The sequence below is a fragment of the Colobus angolensis genome, unplaced genomic scaffold (genome assembly GCF_000951035.1).
Source record: "Colobus angolensis palliatus isolate OR3802 unplaced genomic scaffold, Cang.pa_1.0 Scaffold93, whole genome shotgun sequence".
Lineage (NCBI taxonomy): Eukaryota > Metazoa > Chordata > Mammalia > Primates > Cercopithecidae > Colobus > Colobus angolensis.
In genome coordinates, this window is record NW_012123265.1 from 1332014 (window position 1) to 1351376 (window position 19363).

The window sequence follows — 19363 nt, forward strand, 5'->3', positions numbered from 1 at the left end:
ATATATACACACACATATATATATACACACACACTCATATATATATATATATGAGATGAGAAAAATACATGTTACTATGCTAATGGGAAAGATCCAGTAGACCGAAAAAAAAAAATGCAGGAAACAGAACAACTGTAGGAATTATGCCCTAGTTTAAGGATGGGATCTAATACACTAGAGGAGGACTTGATCTTAGATAAGAGAACAAACTGTCAACCATAGCAACAGAAAGAATGCAAGAAAAAGGTGCACAGAGAAGAGGAATTACCTTCTGATTCCTTTTTTTTTTTTTAATTTATTTTTTTGAGACCAGGTTATGAGACTGGCTTTTTTTTGCATTTTTGATAGAAACAGAGTTTTGCCATGTTGCCCAGACTGGTCTCAAACTCTTGGGCTCAAGCAATTCGCCCACCATGGACTCCCAAAGTGTTGAGATTAAAGGTGTGAGCCTCTGCACCTGGCCTCTTCTGATTCCTTTTATTGTTCTCAGTTAACTAGGAAATAAGGTCACCAGCTGAGTGAGGAGTGGGTGAAGTGCTGCAGAGTTTAAAGAGAGAAGCCATAAAATAGCAACTTAAATGAGTGGGACAATGACTGGATAGGAAAACAAATGCTGGAGGTTAATATACAAGAAATTAAAGTGAGACTAACAGGCTGGGCGCAGCGGTTCACACCTATAATCCCAGCACTTTGGGAGGCTGACATGGGCAGATCATGAGGTCAGGAGTTTGAGACCAGCCTGATCAACATGGTGAAACCCCATCTCTACTAAAAATACAAAAAATAGCCGGGCATGGTGGTGCATGCATGTAGTCCCAGCTACTCAGGAGGCTGAGGCAGGAGAATTGCTTGAACCTGGCAGGCGGGGGTTGCAGTGAGTTGAGATCATGCCACTGCACTCCAGCCTGGGCAACACAGCGAGACTCCATCTCAAAAAAAGGTGGGACTAGTTCTGTTTTTCTTCAGCCACATTTAGCTGCATGGATATAGGAGTGGAACAGACAGCTCTAGGCTTTTCTTGTTTATTGTTTTGCCAGATGCTTTGGTTCCTTCATTTAAAAACTGTATGTTAAATTATAAGAATATGCCATGATTGACTGGGCATGGTGGCTCACACCTGTAACTCAGCACTTTGGGAGGCCAAAGCAGTGGATCACCTGAGGCCAGGAGTTCGAGACCAGCCTGGCCAACATGGTGACAACTCATCTCTACTAAAAATGCAAAAATTAGTCGGGTTTGATAGTGCACACCTGTGGCCCCAGCTACTCAGGAGGCTGAAACATGAGAATCACTTGAACCTGGAAGGTAGAGGCTGCAGTGAGCTGAGATCGTACCATTGCACTCCAGCCTGGGTGACAAGGTGAGACCCTGTCTCAAAAAGAATATGCCATGACTTATTGTTAACCTATTCACTTCCCAATATTTCTGTTGTGTTCATATTTTTACTGTTTAAAACACTGCCTCAATAAACATCTTTGTGTGTGTCTCTTTTGCTCACATGGGAGAATTTCTAGTCTAGGGTATATACTTCCAAGTGGTATTGCTGAGACATGAGATATGCTTAGCTTTGATTTTACTGGATATTGCCAAATTACTCCCCAAAATAATTATACCAAGTTATCCTCTTGCCAGCAGTGTATAAAAGCTCTAATACCCCTCTGCCAGATTTCTCAATTTTTGCCAGCCTAATTGGTATGAAACAGTACTACAGTGTTTTATTTTGTAATATTCTGACTTTGAGATTGAACATCTTTTCATTTACCTGCCAGTCTTCTTTGGTCTAGCAATCAATCTCCACTCAATTGTTCACTTAAAACACTATATTAAGTACCTACCATATGCCTGGCATCAATTAGCAGGGTAATAAAAAAAGCTATCAAAACAGACATGGACTCTTGCCTTCCTGGAACTCACCATCTAGTGTAGGAAAAAGAAAACCAAATAATCACAAATACAAACTGTGGTAACATGGAGGACATTAATAGTAATCTATGAAATTTTTTTTTTTTTTTTTTTTTTTGAGATGGAGTCTCGCTCTGTCGCCCAGGCTGGAGTGCAGTGGCCGGATCTCAGCTCACTGTAAGCTCTGCCTCCTGGGTTGACGCCATTCTCCTGCCTCAGCCTCCCAAGTAGCTGGGACTACAGGCGCCCGCCACCTCGCCTGGCTAGTTTTTTGTATTTTTTAGTAGAGACGGGGTTTCACCGTGTTAGCCAGGATGGTCTCGATCTCCTGACCTCGTGATCTGCCCGTCTCGGCCTCCCAAAGTGCTGGGATTACAGGCTTGCACCACCGCGCCCGGCCAAACAGGAAGTTGAAAATTTTTTAAATTTTTAAAATTTCAATGTAATTGAAATAGGAGAGTCAGCAAAACCTTTCCTGAAGCACCATTTGCATTTTTAACAGATGAGTAGGAATTAACCACCTTAGTATTTTTAAAAAGTGCTCAATCTTGAAGTCAGAATACTGCAAAATGAAAAGCCTATTGCAGCTATAAAAAAATCAAGCATCACTACCATCAATATGCCTGAAAGTGCAGAAGTCTTTTCTCATCTTCCATGGAGGTGTGCTAGAAGCTCAGGCAGATACAAGTATATCATACACATTTCAGGTTTCTTTAATGCAAGCAACAGAAACATAAAAAATTAGCTTGAGCAAAAAGGATAAATTGTTGGGACTGATGGGGAGATCCCTGAATCCCAAGACCTTCAGAAACTGAGCCAGGTCTAAGGACATCAGGAAATAGAAACAAGAACACCATCATGTCAACCTTGTCCTCTCCTACTTCCCATCTCCGGTAAGAAATCAGGTTCCAGGAAGCTCTAGGCCTTTATCTTTTGGCCTAGCAACACAAAAGACCAAAACAGAGCTCCTTCCAGCTCTATTTTGAAAAAATTCTGGCAAAGGACTTTGATTAGCTGAACTAGGTCTCATGCCTGCCCCTAGAACTACCAGTGAGCCCCAGGGACATCCTGACTTGGGTTCCTACAGTCAATACAATAGATTGTTACAAGAGGAAAAGGGGGAAAATGCTGGGCAAAGACAAGAGCTACCACCACACCGCTAACCAGAAGTTATAAGGATTGAATGAAATGACAGATGTGAAACACTTAGCACAATGTCTTTAAAGTAGTAAGCATTCAATAAATGGTAGCTATTATTAACTCACCTGGCTGTGATGAGTTTAGCAGTTAGTTCCTCCTCCTTGGTGCATCACTCTTTAATCTTAGCCAAGTTCTGAAAATTGAAAAAGACAAACTGACTCCCATTCAACTCAGAATGTTATTTATTGAAAGAATACAATGATGTTACAAAGATGCATTTCACATAGCCCTAAAAAGCTGGGTATCCATAAGTGCATGATGCATGGCTGCTGGGACTAAGAAAGTCTTCTGGACAATGCGCTGGGCTCCCTCCCTGTCAGTGAAGATGTGCTGAGGTTCAGAGAGAGATGGTTGGATCTAGGCCAAGCTGCAAACACAAACCAGTGGTCTCCTTTGGGTCTTTCAGAACTAAGTTTTTATAAACTTCCCTAACAGTGGGGGCAGCACTCAGTTTGTTACAATTCATGCCATTCCTGAAAGTAGTCCACTATGGGGATCCCCAAACAACCAGTAGGAAAATGAGTTCCTGACAGGCATCCTAGCCAATCAGTAGGGAGGGTCTGGGTAGAATTACCCATTGTCAAACTATGTATCAGACAATACAAGCATGGCCTTGGCATTGTGTGTGAGCTAATCATGGAGTATCATAAATAAGGTTTTTTGGATGGTCAATATCTCAGAAGGGCAGATCTGCCATGGAATATTTCATTTTGCATCACAGAGGATAGACTAATTGAGCTACACATACTACATTTCAGCCCCCATGCACATTTTTTTTCCTGCAAAGAATGAAGAATACTTGGGTGCTGCTACATGCCATCCATGATGAGAGAAAGGCAATGGATCCTGCTATCTGGCATGCAAAGAATCCAATAGGAAAGGTTCACCATCAATACCACCAGTATCATCCTGCCCCACGATTCATAATTAGGGTTGGGAAAATTTATCTATCCTTGGGAGGCAGCTCTTGTGTAAAATGAATCAATGTCCGGTTGCGCCCAAATTGGTCTGCATGGTCAATGTCAACACACCAACAAAGGTTCTGGAAATTCCTTTAGGATAGCCCATGGGAGTCATTAGGGGATGGGGAAGAGTACTGAAGCTCAGCTGATGCTTTACTAATGGAAAAGCATTATAGAACTAAAATAAGTTTTTTTTTTGTGTGTGTGTGTGTGTCTTGCTCTGTTGCTCAGGCTGGAGTGCAGTAGTGTGATCTCAGCTCACTGCAGTCTCCACTCCTGGGTTCCAGTGATCTTCCCACCTCAGCCTCCTGAGTAGCTGGGACTACAGCTGCATGCCACCAAGCCCAGTTAATTTTTAGATTTTTTTTTTTTTTAAGAGATGGGGTTTCACCATGTTGTCCAGGCTAGTCTTGAACTCCTGGGCTCAAGCAGTCTATCTGCCTTAGCCACCCAAAGTGCTGGGATTACAGGTGTGAGCCACCATATCTAGCCAAGTCAATTTTTTTAATGGTGAAATATTTTCTTGGCACATAGAATGAGCCAGTGCATGTTGTTTCTCTAAACTGAGTAAAAGACAAAATTTATGGCAATGGGCAATTAGACTTATCCTTTTCTGCATAAAATTAACAGGGGAAAATTCTCCTCTTAGTTTTATGTTGTTTTCCCATTGATCTGATACTGTAGGCTTAAGGCAGTGCTTTTTCATGGGCATGCCATAAAAAGTACAATAAAAGGACTTAATAGTTCTGTAAAACTGGTATATGTTAGCTGAAAGTATAATTGTAACTGGGAAAAGGGAAAAAAGTCACTACCAGTTCAACTATCTACAGTTTCTGTTAAATTGTGGTTTATAAGCCTCTAAGAAGTTGCTTTAAATAGTTTGTGATAAATTTGCATACATTTTGCTGCCACTTATGCTTTTAAGAATTCCCAAAGTGTCCAACCCATAGGTGCTCATTAAATGTTTGTATATCTGATGTATCTTAAAATTTATTTTAAAGCCCTCTGAGTCCGAAAATACCTTTTCACTGACAAGGCCATGGGGCCCCAAATCCAGGAAACCTGCATTTTTAACCCAGCTTTACCTTTATGGGCTGTATCATACTGTGGAAACCACTTCACATCTTTGGCTTTCAGTCTCTTCATCTGTACAATGAAGTGGTTGGGCTAGTTGATCTAATTCTTTGAATGGTGCCTTCCTGGAGTTGGAACTGGTTTCCATGGTGAAGTTAATATAAGAGCTGCAGTTGAGTGCAGTTGTCAAGCAATTTTTAAAATGAGTTTTGGTCATTACTGCAGGAATTTATTTTTTAAAAAAGTTGTTGACATTGGGGGTTACAAGCCAAGATGTTGAAACTTGACGATCTCCTGCATACATATATTCAAAAGCTTTATAAAGTCCAACATATGGGCATTTCATCCCCAATCAGCTACATATGATATATGTAGTTGTTTTTACACTAGTCTGTAATCAGATCTGAGAATGAGTCTTTTATTTATATTAAAAAAAATCTGTTTACTGGCAGTTTTCTCCACACACATCATATAAACACACACATAATTCATTACATTCCCAAGCTCTCTCTCTAAGAATCCTCTGATCCTGAATCAGAACAACATTTTAGCTAAAGCATTCTGCAAATTCCTTAATTTCACAGTTCCTAGAGTTTATTTCGAGTATGAATTCTCTGGTGTTTAGTAAGAGCTGAACTTCGGCTGAAGTTTTTCCCACATTCCTTACAAGAATAGGGTTTTTCTCCAGTATGAATTCTCTGATGATCATGCAGGTTGGTTTTCTTTCGGAAGGCTCTCCCACATTCATTACATTCATAGGGCTTCTCTCCAGTATGAGTTCTCTCATGCTGAATGAGGGATGAACTTTGACTAAAGGCTTTCCCACAGTCAATACATTCATAGGGTTTCTCTCCAGTGTGGGTTCTCTCATGTTGAGTAAGCGATGAGCGTCGACTAAAGGCTTCTCCACACTCATTACATTCATAAGGTTTTTCTCCAGTATGAATTCTGTGATGCTCTATGAAACTTGTACTTCTTTTGAAAGCTTTACCACATACATTACATTGATAGGGTTTCTCTCCAGGATGAGAAATAGCTTGCTGACTAAAAGCCTGCTCACAATCATAGGGGTTCTCTCCAGTATGGATCCTCTGATGGTCAGTAAAGTCTGTAATGTGACTAAAGTCTTCCCCACAGTCATTACAATGATAGGATTTCACTTCGGTAAGAGTGCTTTCATCTTGAGTAAGAGATGAACTGTGCTTGAAATCTATGCTGTAGTTATTGCTTTGGTAAGGTTTGCCTCTCTTATGAATCCTCATATGTTTATAAAGGGATGGGCTCTGACCAAAAGCCCTCCCACATATGCTACATTCAAAAGGTTTCTCTCCAGTATGAGTCCTCTCATGTTGGACAAGGGAAGAACACCGACTAAAGGCTTTCCCACATTCCTTACACTGGAAGGGCTTCTCTCCACTATGTGTGACCTCGTGTTGAGTGAGGGATGTGCCATGCCTAAAGGACCTCCCACATAGATTACACCGATAGGGTTTCTCTCCAGTGTGAATTCGCTGGTGTTGAACAAGGGAGGAGCTGCGCTGGAAGGCTTTCCCACAGAGACTACACTGATAGGGTTTCTCTCCGGTATGAGCATTCTCATGCTGACCAAGAGATGAGCTATGCCTGAAGGCCTTTCCACACACATTGCATTCAAAGGGTTTCTCCCCAGTGTGAATTCTCTGATGCTCAGTAAGCTGTGTCTTCCAGAGAAAGGTTTTCCCACAGTCAGTACATTCATGGTGTTTCTTTCCAGGATAAATTCCCTGATCTGTTCCATTAGGGAACGCTCCCTCTCCTTTATGAGTTTTCTCATGTTTAGTAAGTGATGATCTATGAATAAAGGCTTTTCTACATTTATCACACTTATAGGGTTTCTTTTTTGCAAGAATATTATTCTGATTAAGTAAATCTGCATTATGTCCCAAATTGCTTCCAGGGGTCTCACATTCACTAGGCCTTATTCTTGCAGGAATGTTCAGTTGTGTAACCAAATTGGTGTTCAATCTAGAGTTTTCACCAAATTTACTTTGCTCAAAACTTCCTTGTGGTGTAATTATTTTCTTCTGGGTGGATGCCTCTGATCCCAGATGTCTTTTCCAGTTTTCCTGTTGCCTGTTTAACTGGCTGCTAACATCCCAGGAGTCTTCTAATGTAGCATGTGAGAGATCATGTGTGCAGTGGGATACTTCTGATACATCCTGCTGCAGATGTGATGATTTAACCTCAGGCCTGGTCTTCCAGTCTGAAAGAAATCCAGAGTACAAAAGTCCCCTATTCCTTCCTGTTGAAACAAACTGCTAGAGTAGGAATGAAGAAAGAGACATAAGTTACACATGACTCTGTTTTGAAATTAGTCCTGTATCCTGGGAAGACCCAAAATGGAGAAAAGGAAGAGTGAAGAAATGATAGTGAAGACTGAAGATCCAGAGTATGTGGTAAGCCCAGAGAATGAGGAAAGCCCATCTAGGAGGGCTGGTTAGAAAATAAGGAAATAAGTGAGCAGGACTGTGTTAGGCACAGATAACAAATGGAACAGGATCATAGTCCATCTTAGGATCCTATATGCTCTCCATGACTCCTATCCTTTTATAAACCACCACAAAATCTGTCTTTCTAATATATCCATTTCATAATTTCTTTACTGTCAACTTGGAGGTTCCAGGTCTCCAAATGCTGCAGAGAAAATCTGTACCCAGTGACATAACTGAAAAGATTATTTGAAATACTGTATTTTCTCAGTTTGTAAAGTATAACCCTTGGAGATCAAGGAGGTCCTTGATCAGGAGGCAAATCATCTTTGTCTTTACAACCAGTACTGTGGTTTTCATCTTTTTGAGCTCTGGTTCTACACTTACTATCTCCCTTGACCAAAAAGGATTTATTCCAATCTGCCTAATAAATTGATGTTTAAGTCCCTGTTTTTACTTCAGAACACTGATACAAGCAAACTGATTAATTTTTAGGGTTTAAGAATAAAAACCTTTAAAAACTAAGGGCAGAGAGCTTTTTGGAGTGATGGAAATGTTCCGTATCAATAGGAATTTGGGTTAGGCAAGTGAATGAATGCATTTGTCAAAATCAACCGGATGGTACATATAAGACTCGTACATTTCACTGTATATAAAATTTTCTTTTAAAACTAAAAAAAACTGAATTCTAGTTAATGACATACATATTAAAAGTATAGGGGTGAAATGCAATTATGCCTGCAACTTACTTGGCAATGCATCAAAAAGTAAGATGGATTGATAGATGGCTAAAGAAATACATGATAAAGCAAATAAAACAACATGTTAACAAAGCAAATAATATAATATGTTAACAACAACAAATGTGATAATCTTGGTGGTAGGTATGTGGTATTGACTGTAAAATTTTTTTCAACTTTCCTATTTGAAAATTTTCATAATAAAACATTGAGAGAGGAAATCAGAATAAGGACTTAAACCCCCAAATTTCTTACCCTGCAATAAGAATCAACTCATAACAACCAGCAAGATCATCTGAATAAATAGCTGGTTGATGGAAAAAAGAAAATTTAGTTTAAATGTAGTTCTGAGCAAAAGCCTGAACAAGTGTTTAATTTTCTTTATAAGACACCATAAAACATTATCAATTTCATAATTAAGAGCGTATTAAAAACAACCATTTTTCTTTGATATAATGGTAATATTATTTCTCATGAAATAAGCTTATATTTAATAACATACATTTTATTTTCCTCAAATTATTTCCCATGACCATTAAATTATCTATATTAAAAAGAAAAAAAAGAATCAACTCAACTCCTCAGGGCAGAGAATGCTTTGTAATTTTTTTAAGAATCGTTCTCAGTGGGACATGCCAAAAATGTTTGTTGAAATGAATAAATGAGAAAAGTTCTCTTGCTAGCCAGATTTCTTATTGATCAATCAAGTATGTTCTGATTGCTTTCTATATGCTCTGCCACACAGATAAAATATGTAGAAATACCAGAATAAACAGAGCTTGAATAGAAACAAGACAATCTTTTGGCAACTAAGAAAGGGTAAAACCATCAGATGGCAGATGGTATATTATTAAATCTGAGTTTTTATAGTGTAGATGATATAAATGATATTTGCTGTCAGGAAAGGAATAAATAAAAGTAAATAAATAAATATATCTGGTCTCATGGATTAGATAGATCTTGAACTCCAAGAACAAATGGCTTTGGATAGGCAGAATATATTGCCTAATGAGGGAAAATATATGCTACTTAGAGAGAATATTAAGAGAAGTTCAACCTAAGGGGATCTGTTTTAGCAGGGACAGAAAGATAATACTGGAAGTATGAGAGGGAACTTCTGAATCAGGCAGTTTCTATTTCCTATGGTAAAGTACAGAGAGTAATAGCAAGGGTTTGTCAGAAGTTTTAAGAAGATAAAGCATTAGGCTGGGCACAGTGGCTCATGCCTGTAATCCTAGCACTTTGGGAGGCCTAGGAGGGCAGACTGCTTGAGCTCAGGAGTTCGCAACCAGCCTGGGTAACATGGTGAAACCCTGTCTCTATTAAAATACAAAAAATTAGCCGGGTGTGGTGGCGTGCGCCTGTAGTCCCAACTACTCGGGAGGCTGCGGCAGAAGCACTGCTTAAACCCGGGAGGTGGAGGTTGCAGTGGGTCGAGATCATGCCACTGCATCATGCCACTGTACTCCAGCCTGGGTGACACAGTGAGACTCTATCTCAAAAAAAAAAAAAGAAGAAGAAGATAAAGAATTAAAATCCAGTGGCTGGGCATGGTGGCTCATGCCTATAATCCCAGCACTTTGGGAGGCTGAGGTGGGTGGATATTAGGCCAGGAGTTTGAGACCAGCCTGGCCAACAGGGGTTTTAGTAGAAACCCCATCTCTACTAAAAATACAAAAATTAGCCAGGCGTGTTGGTGCGTGCCTGTAGTCCCAGCTACTTGGGAGGCTGAGAATTGCTTGAGCCCAAGAGGTGGATGTTACATTGAGCTGAGATCACACCACTGCATTCCAACCTGGGCGACAGAGTGAGATTCTGTCTCTAAATAAATAAATAAATAAATAAAATCCGGTGTAGTTCAGCAACTGACAGAGTGAGATTCTGTCTCCAATAAATAAACAAATAAATAAAGTCCAGTATGGTCCAGCAACTGATGAATAATTAAACAAAATGTGATATATCCATACAATGGAATATTACTCAATGGTAAAAAGAATGATGTACTGATACATGCTAGAGCATGACTGAACCTTGAAAACATGATGGTAAGTGAAAGAAGCCAGTGCCATATTATATGATTCCATTTACACAAACTATGCAGGATATACAAATCCATAGAAATAGAAATTAGATTAATAGTTACCAGGTACTGAGAGGAGTGGGGAATGGGGAGCAACTGTTAATGGGTATGAGGTTGCTTGCTGGGTGAAGAAAATGTTCTGAAATTAGACAGTGTTGCTGTTTGTACAACTATCTGAATATGTGAAAAAACCACTGACGTCTACGCTTTAAAGGGGTGAATCTCATGGTATGTAAATTATACCTCAATAAAGCTATAATTTTATTTTATTTTATTTATTTATTTTTTTTGAGACGGAGTCTGGCTCTGTCTCCCGGGCTGGAGTGCAGTGGCCGGATGTCTGGTCTCCATCTCCTGACCTCGTGATCCGCCCGTCTCGGCCTCCCAAAGTGCTGGAATTACAGGCTTGAGCCACCGCGCCTGGCCTAAAGCTATAATTTTATTTTATTTTATTTTATTTTATTTTATTTTTGAGACGGAGTCTTGCTCTGTCGCCCGGGCTGGAGTGCAGTGGCCGGATCTCAGCTTACTGCAAGCTCCGCCTCCCGGGTTTACGCCATTCTCCTGCCTCAGCCTCCGGAGTAGCTGGGACTACAGGCACCCACCACCTTGCCTGGCTAGTTTTTTTTTGTATTTTTAGTAGAGACGGGGTTTCACCGTGTTAGCCAGGATGGTCTCCATCTCCTGACCTCGTGATCCGCCCGTCTCGGCCTCCCAAAGTGCTGGAATTACAGGCTTGAGCCACCGCGCCTGGCCTATAATTTTAAAAAGATTTATAAAAAGAAAAAACAGAGTGAGCTATTCCAACTGGGAATTACAGCAATCTAAATTTGGGACCTCAGCAGTGGCTCACACCTCTAATCCCAAGACTTTGGGAAGCAAAGGGAGGAGGATCGCTTGAGCCTAGGAGGTCAGGGCTGCAGTGAGCTGTGATAGAGACACTGCACTCAACCCTGGGTGACAGAGCAAGATCCTGTCTCAAAATAAAAAATTAGGCTGGTGTGGTGGCTCACGCTTGTAATCCCAGAACTTTGGGAGGCCAAGGTGGGTGGATTGCTTGATCTCAGGAGTTCGAGACCTGCCTGGACAACATGGTGAAACTTCATCTCCACCAAAAATACAAAAAATTAGCTGGGTGTGGTAGTACATGCCTATAGTCCTAGCGACTTGGGAGGCTGAGGGGGGAGGATTGCTTGAGCTCGGGAGGCAGACTGCAATGAGCCGAGATCACACCACTGCACTCCAGCCTGGGTGACAGAGTGAGATCCTGTCTCAATAAAATAAATAAATAAATAAATAATTTAAAGATTTGGGCCCTGGTTTACAGTGCCACCAGTAGAAGTTAAAAGGCAAGAAAATCTAAGCTACTTCTCATAGGAAGAAAATAACCTGGGTTGAAATAAAAGACTAAACTAATTAGGGTGTCCAGCCTGAGCAATTAAAAATCCATTGGGTTCTAATAGGCAAGGGTAGAAATGGGAAATAGGCAAGGTAGCAAAATATACTGGTAGGGGATGAAAGGTGATGAATTTAGATTTTACGTATTTAATATGAACTACGTGACTTCTGAAGGATAAAAGTAACTGAGGTACAAATAAGGAAGACTTCTGAGTCTACAGCACAGAATAAAGAGCTGCAACTACCAGGAGGCAGGTATTCTGTTAAGGAGGCAATGAAGAAAGGGGGCTAGAAGGCAGGTTCCTTAAGGCAGAGTCACTTAGGGTGAAAAGCAAGAAAAGCTAAAGACCTAAAGCTAAGAAGCACTAACAAGCAAGGAACTGGGAGAGGAGGATACTACAGGAACTGTGGAGGGCGATAATGAGTCAAATCAGCATGAACGTGAGATGGAAGGAAGATGGTGGCAAGGCACGGAGTCTGAAGGCAGGTTATGAAGGGAGAGAGAATCAAGGAAGGCTGTGGGTGTTTCCTATAAGTCTGGGGCATCTGACAGTGAAAGCAGCAAGACTAAACAAGGAAGACATGGGGGAGTGCAATAGAAGAAAAAGATATGGGAGTTCAATGCAGGGAAGAAATACAGGAGTTCAATTCTGAATGAGTAAGAGAAGGGATCTCTAATGAAGGGAATCAGAGGCCACCAGAAGAAAAATAATCCAGCAAGAGCAGGGCACCCTTTTGAAGAGGAGAGTCCTACAAGGTGTCGGCCAGGTGATGGCTTCGGCCCCCTATGCAGATCTAGGAAATCCCAAGCCAGCTGCTGGAGGGTACCTTTCCCTCCCTAAGCTGTACCTCCCCCTCCCTAAGCTGTACCATTATCTGCATTCATTCCTAATGCCTGACTCTCACTCATTTACCTGGACAGAAAGGTCTTTGGATTTCTCCCTCTGATATCCATGGCTCTTCTCCTTGCTCCAATTTGAAGATCACCTCTGGCTTGGAAACTTGATATCCTGCTCATGGGTAAATACACAAGATTTGGTTGTTTGTGCAAGTGGACAAAGAACCCTCCTAAGGACAAGTCAGTACTAGTCCTTGATCCTCAGGAACTCTGAAGGAAAAAAAAGGTGCAACTTAAGGAGTCATGCAAACAAATTGCCTATTTCCAGTTTTGTAAAATAAAGACCTTTTACCTACAGAGCAGGCTCAAAACCCCATAAAGCTGGGTCCCAATGAGATTAACAAACTCTGACCCCTGAGCACCCTGGTCACAGTTACCTAAGCTCTGGGCACTACCACTATAGCAACCAAGGAAGGAAAGACCCATTAGCAGGAAAGACACTCAGAGAAGTGATCCTTACCAAGAGAAACCAGGTGGCTATAGTTCTCCAGCATCACATCCCTGTATAAGCTCCTCTGAGCAGCGTCGACGTGGTACCATTCTTCCTGGGTGAAGTCCACAGACACATCTTTGAATGTCACTGATTCCTGTAAGATCACATTCCTGCTCAACTGGGGATCAACCCCACAAATGTTCTGTGGCAATGCTGGGAACATAATGTAGGATCTATCAGAAGTGGTGATCACACATTTGTTAGACTGAGGAGGCAATGTTGGGTTACATAAACTCGCTGTTTACATAATTTTGTAAAGGATCTAGTATGTCAGGCAGGTAAGTTATGAGGGGCAATTTGTCCTGCAAACCTATATCCCTACCTAGCTATCTTCTTGGTTTCCTTCAAAGCCAAGTCTTTTTATACAATCACCAATTCATGCTGCCTATTTACTTTCTTTGTTACAAAATCCAAATACAGTTGGTAGTAAAAAGTGACGACTTTCCTTTACCCCCATAACCAATCCCACTTTACTTTCCAGAAATAACCACTCTTAATAGTTTGGTGTATACACAATGTCCCTTGTCCATGTTTTTCAACACCCCACCCACCCGCTCAACCATACTCACACCCCAACACAGAATCTTGTTTTATGAAATACCATACATATTGTTCTACAACTTGCTTTTTGCATTTAGCTATGTATCCTGGAGATCTTTGCATAGTGGAATAATTGCACCTTATTGAACTGCTTCATAGTACTCCACAGTACAGCTGTACCACAGGTACCTACTGATTAAAACCAACAACACCTCGCTGTATTAAGAATAAAATGCGGCAGGGCACGGGTGGTTCACATCTATAATCCCAACACTTTGAGATGTCAAGGCGGGCAGATCGCTTGAGCCCATTCACTTCCTTTGTTAGAGGAGCCCAAGAGTTTGAGACTATCCTGGGCAACAGAGCAAAACTCCATCTCTGTAAGAGATCAAAAAATTAGCCTGGCATGGTGGTGTGTGCCTACAGTCCCAGCTACTCAGGAGGCTGAGCTGGGAGGATCACTTGAGCCCAGGAGGCAGAGGTTGCAGTGAGCCATGATCATGCCATTGTACTCCACCCTGGATGACGGAGTGAGACCCTGTCTCAAAAAAAGAGAGTAAAATGCAATTCCCTCATGGCTCACCAGGCTGTCATATGCTGATCTTGATATTCCTTGACTACATCAAAACTTGTTCCCACTCCCGCCATCTTGTTTGTTATTCCCTAGGCTCCTGCATCTCCACAATAGTTAACCAGTTATTCAGGCATCATCTCAAGCATGGCATCCTCAGAAAGGCTGCCTTAGCACCTCCACTATCCATTGCATTACGTGTTCAATTTTCCTGCTAGTCCAGCTATCTCTCACTGCCCAATTCTTTCCACTTCTCAAGAACAAAACAGATTCCGAAAGAAAGGACACTTGTGCTTCTAGCAATGATCGGAGACATTAGCTTGTTACCTTACTGTCTGTCTCTCCACTGTAAGCTCCATGGGAATGGGGACTTTATCTATCTTGATCACAGTTACATGCCCTGGCACCCAGACCAATGCCTGGCACATAGTGGGTGCCTAAAAAAATACTTGCTGAATGAATCAATGAACTAGTCCCTGTCAGCAGGTACTGAGATTATTTCCAGTATTCTGCTATTATAAACATTACTGTAATAAATATTCTTTGTGCAAACATGCTACGATTTCTCCCAACTCACTAGCTAAAATTCCAATGACTAGGTCGAGTCTTTCTCTGCTTCTTTCCCTATTCCAATCACTTCTTCCTCCACCATCCCATGGACACATGGCTGGCTGAGGTGTCCCATGCCTCCCAATTGTCAGTTCTGATGCTTGTGGGCTGATTGTCTAGAATCACTTGGCCTTGTTAAACCAAGAGTCACCTGAGACCATGGCCTCCTTGAGCTATGTCCCCCCCCCCTTTTTTTTTTTTTTTTGAGACAGGGTCTCACTCTCTCACCCAGTTTGGAGTCCAGTGGCTCAATCACAACTCACTGCAGCCTCAACTGGTTGAGCTCAAGTAATCCTCCTACCTTAGCCTCCAGAGTAGCTGGGACTACAGGCATGTGCCACCATATCTGGCTAATTCCTGGTTAGGCTTGTCTCAGAAAGCATATAACAAAGTATGGAACAAACAATTAGTGCAAAAAGACATTGAAAGCAGAACTGAGTTAGCTGGAGCAGTGAAGGAAGGCTTCACAGAGGCTTCAGCTTTATTCTGTACCCTTCTCTTGTTTGCTTAGGTATAGCTGAACTGGATTCACTCAGATTCTTCAAGGGTATCATTCTCTCCTCCCATTTCCCTTAGCTAATTCCATTTCATATTTCAGGTGCTAGTTAGCAGATCTCCAGTGAAGTCTTCTGATCCCCAACTGGAGAGTCAACCTCCCTATTATGTGCTTTAAACCACTCTGCACACCTACCATTATTCAAACAAACCTCCTCATCTATTTAATGCTTGTTTTCCTAGTTAAACGGTACATATTATGAGGGCAGGGATAATACTTTTGGTTGTTTTTTAAATTCTACACACCATTGTCCAGCAAGTGCCTGACTCACACTATACCTCTGTTTCCTGAACAAGTTGAGCCTTAAGGAGATGGATGAGATTTGAATATTAAAGAAGGCAGGCGTAGCCCCTTCTTCCTGTGAGGTGCATGACCACATCCACACACCATACTGGCTCCTCTGCCCCATATTCCTGTTCAACACTTGGCTGTGTCCCTGCAGGAACAGGGGAGGGTTGAAACTGGGGCCATTTTTCTGACCAAGGTTAGAGATCTGACTGACTAGATATTTACAAGGTGCCTGGCTTTACTATATACACTGTGGCACACTAAAAATGCAAAAGAAAAACACTGCAGTCCTTGAATATGGTTCAGTTTATTTTAAAAGTGTTATTTATTAGAGCACAATATGAGACAATACACAGTAAGGTGAGGTGCTGCAGGCGCTCAAAGCAGGAAAGACTGGGAGAGGGAGAGAACACTTCAAGGTAGGCTCTGTACCAGGTCCTAAGAGGTAAGTGCCATCTGCATGGAAGAAGAAAATGTGGGAATCCAGTCCAGGGATTGGGAAGCTTGAGAAGGGAGGCTGGTCTTGGGAGAGGCATGGCTAGCGAGGATAAAGGCATTGGACCAGCCATTTTGAGATAAGTGGTGAGAAGTAAAACCTTCTCCCCATTGCCTACTCTACCCTCTAGACATATTGTCTCTTTGGTTTAGTAATAGTCATTGCCCAACCAGGACTCCTTTGCTTAACTGGTTCCTCATATTTAATATATGGCCTCCTGGTTTCTTTTGTTTTATTTTGTTTAATAGAGATGGGGTCTCACTATGTTGCCCAGGCTGGTCTGAAACTCCTGGACTCAAGTGATTCTCCCACCTTGGCCTCCTAAAGTGCTGAGATTACAAGTGTGAGCCTCTGAGCCTGGCTGGCCTCCTGGTTTCATTCTGCTTTCCCAGAGATTCTGTACTCAAGGTGAAGAATGTGCTAACCAGCAAGCAAACATCTGCTCCAAGCCGCTCATCATTTCTTGCCTTGACAGGGCAACCACTGGCCTCTGTTCTTTAATTATTGATCCCACCCCCCTTTTTTTTCCCCTGGGCACTATCAGAGTTACTTCAAAACACATATGTGATCATGTTCACAAACCCTTCACTGCGGCCAGGCCGAGTGGCTCACATCTGTAATCCCAGCACTTTGGGAGGCTGAGGTGGGCAGATCACCTGAGGTCAGGAGTTCAAGACCAGTGTGGCCAACATGGCAAAATCCCGTCTCTACTAAAAATACAAAAATTAGCCAGAAGCGGTGACGGGTACCTGTAATTCCAGCTACTCGGAGGATGAGGCAGGAGAATCACTTGAACCTGGGAGATGGAGGCTGCAATGAGCCGAGACCATGCCACTGCACTCCAGCCTGGGTGACAGAGCAAGACTCCATCTCAAAAAAACAAAAAACAAAAACCACAAACCCTTCACTGCCTCCCACTTTTCCCTATTCCTATCACCCTCACCCTAGTTCAAGTCACCATCTCTTACCTGGACTGCTGACTGCTACAACCTCCTAGTTCATCTCTCTTCTCACTCTTGCCCCACTACCCAAGTCCATTTTCCACATGACAACCAGAGAGATCTTGTTAAAACCTGCCAGACTGCTGGGCGTGGTGGCTCACACCTGTGATCCTAGCACTTTGGGAGGCTGAGGTGGGAGGATCACTAGAGGCCAGGAGTTCCAGACCAGGCTGGGCAACATAGTGAGACCCCATCTCTACAACAAACAATTATTTTTTTAATTAGCTGGGCATGGTGGCTTACGTCTATGGTCCCAGCTACTTGGAGGACTGAGGCAGGAGGATTGCTTGAGCCCGGGAGTTCAAGGCTACAGTAAGCCACAATGACACTTCATTCTAGCTTAGGTGACAGTGCAAGACCCTATCTGAAAGAAAAACAAAACAAAAAAAGAATCTGCCAGATCAAGTCACCTCTGTTTCAAGACCTCCAACGGCACCCTGATTCATTCCAAGTAAAGTCAAAGTCTTTATGGCCGCCTATAGGCCCTTCACAATCTGGGTGCCACCTAGCTCCCCGACTTCACCTCAAGCCTCCTCCCCCATGTGCAGCTCTCCCCTGCACCCACCCCATCCTCCTTCTGATTCCTGGAAGACACTAAACCTACTTCCTCCCTGGTGCCTGTGTTCTGCCTGTTCCCTTGACTTGAGCCTCTTCCCGCATGTAAGCCCGTGGCTCCCCACTCACTGGCTTCAGCTCTTTGTTCCAATGTCACTTTATCAGAGCAACCTTCCCTCACCATCCTCCATAAAATAGCACCCCACTCTATATTCTCACCGTCTTTGTTCACAGCCTTTGCCACCTGACATATCATATGTTTGTTGACAGTCTATATCCCACAGCAGAATGTAAACCCCAAGAGAGTAGGAATACTATTTATTTTCTTTACTGTTGAATCTCCATTGCCTAGAACAGACCTGACATGTACTGGGTGCTCCACAAATATTTAATACATTTTTCTTTTGAGACAAGGTCTTGCTCTGTTCCTGGGCTGGAGTGCGGTGGTGCAATCATAGCTCACTGCAGCCTTGACCTGCTGGGCCCAGGCAATCTTCCCATTTCAACCTCCTAAGCAGCTGGGACAACAGGTGTGTGCCACCATACCTGGCTATTTTTTATTTTTATTTTTGTAGAGATAGGGTTTCTCTATGTTGCCAGGCTGGTCTTGGACTTACGGGCTCAAGCAATTCTCCTGCATTGGCCTCTCAAAGTGCTGGGATGACAGGTGTTAGCCACTGTGCCTCATTCACAAATATTTAATAAATATTTGTCTTGAGATTAAAACTTAGATTCCTCAGTGTGAGCTTCAGAGCCCTTCACGGCCTAGTCCCCCGGGAAGCTCCACAGCCCCCAATCTGGCTTCTCCTCCCCTCAGACACTAACATTTGGCCGTGCAGAAGAGTTACAGCTCCTTGTAACCAGAACGCTCTTTCACCTCGGCAAGCATTGCTTCAAGCGCTCAGGCTTTTTCCTTGGCCTGGCTAAGGCTTACTCTTCACTCCTCACCAAGACTTGGTCACGTTCTCTCCTCTGCGGCTCCATACATACCCTAGGTCTGGGCTGTGTCCCCCTCCCATCCCAGCAGCAATCCTCCTTGGGCCTCTCTCTAGCACAGCTCATAAGACAATACTACATTCAGGTGTTTTGTCACCCAGTGGTCACTCCCACCAAACTGTGCTTCTAGAGGGTCAAAGACCTTGGCCCAGGCACCTTCAAATTTCCGGAGGCCAGAACCAGTTTGGTACATAACGGACGATCAAAAGTCTGCCAGAGTACATAGGTAAAATGCACTCTGAGATCCTCGGTGGAAGTTAGTCACTCTGAGTCAGATCAACTTCAGGGCATTCTCATGCTGCAGGTCACACCTTGAACCCTAATAAATGATCCAGTAACACCTTGCAGACAGCTGCTCATCCTTCTTCCAGATATAACAGGACCTCATCATCAACCCCTTTTAAAAATTAACAAAATGGCTGTAATCCCAACACGTTGGGAGGCTGAGGTAGGTGGATCATGAGGTCAGGAGATTGAGACCATCCTGGCTAACAGGGTGAAACCCCGTCTCTAATAAAAATACAAAAAAATTAGCC

General features: G+C 42.6%; 1 protein-coding gene across 7 annotated transcripts in view; it reads right to left on the reverse strand.

Annotated features, from left to right (window-relative positions):
• Positions 1-3261: 3261 nt before the first annotated feature.
• The window catches only part of ZFP90 (ZFP90 zinc finger protein), a 28903-nt gene continuing 12801 nt past the window's right edge, over positions 3262-19363 (reverse strand). For 2 of the 7 annotated variants that reach the window (XM_011931996.1, XM_011931998.1), the window contains exons 3-5: positions 13183-13309; positions 12739-12834; positions 3262-7380 (exon numbers count right to left, since the gene is read on the reverse strand). In XM_011931996.1, the coding sequence (XP_011787386.1) occupies positions 5726-7380; positions 12739-12834; positions 13183-13309 (1878 nt within the window). In that variant the 3' untranslated portion in view covers positions 3262-5725. Of the gene's footprint in view, positions 7436-12738; positions 12835-13182; positions 13310-19363 lie in introns of all 7 variants that reach the window. The other 5 variants (XM_011932001.1, XM_011932002.1, XM_011932000.1 and 2 more) reach the window with 3 other exon arrangements.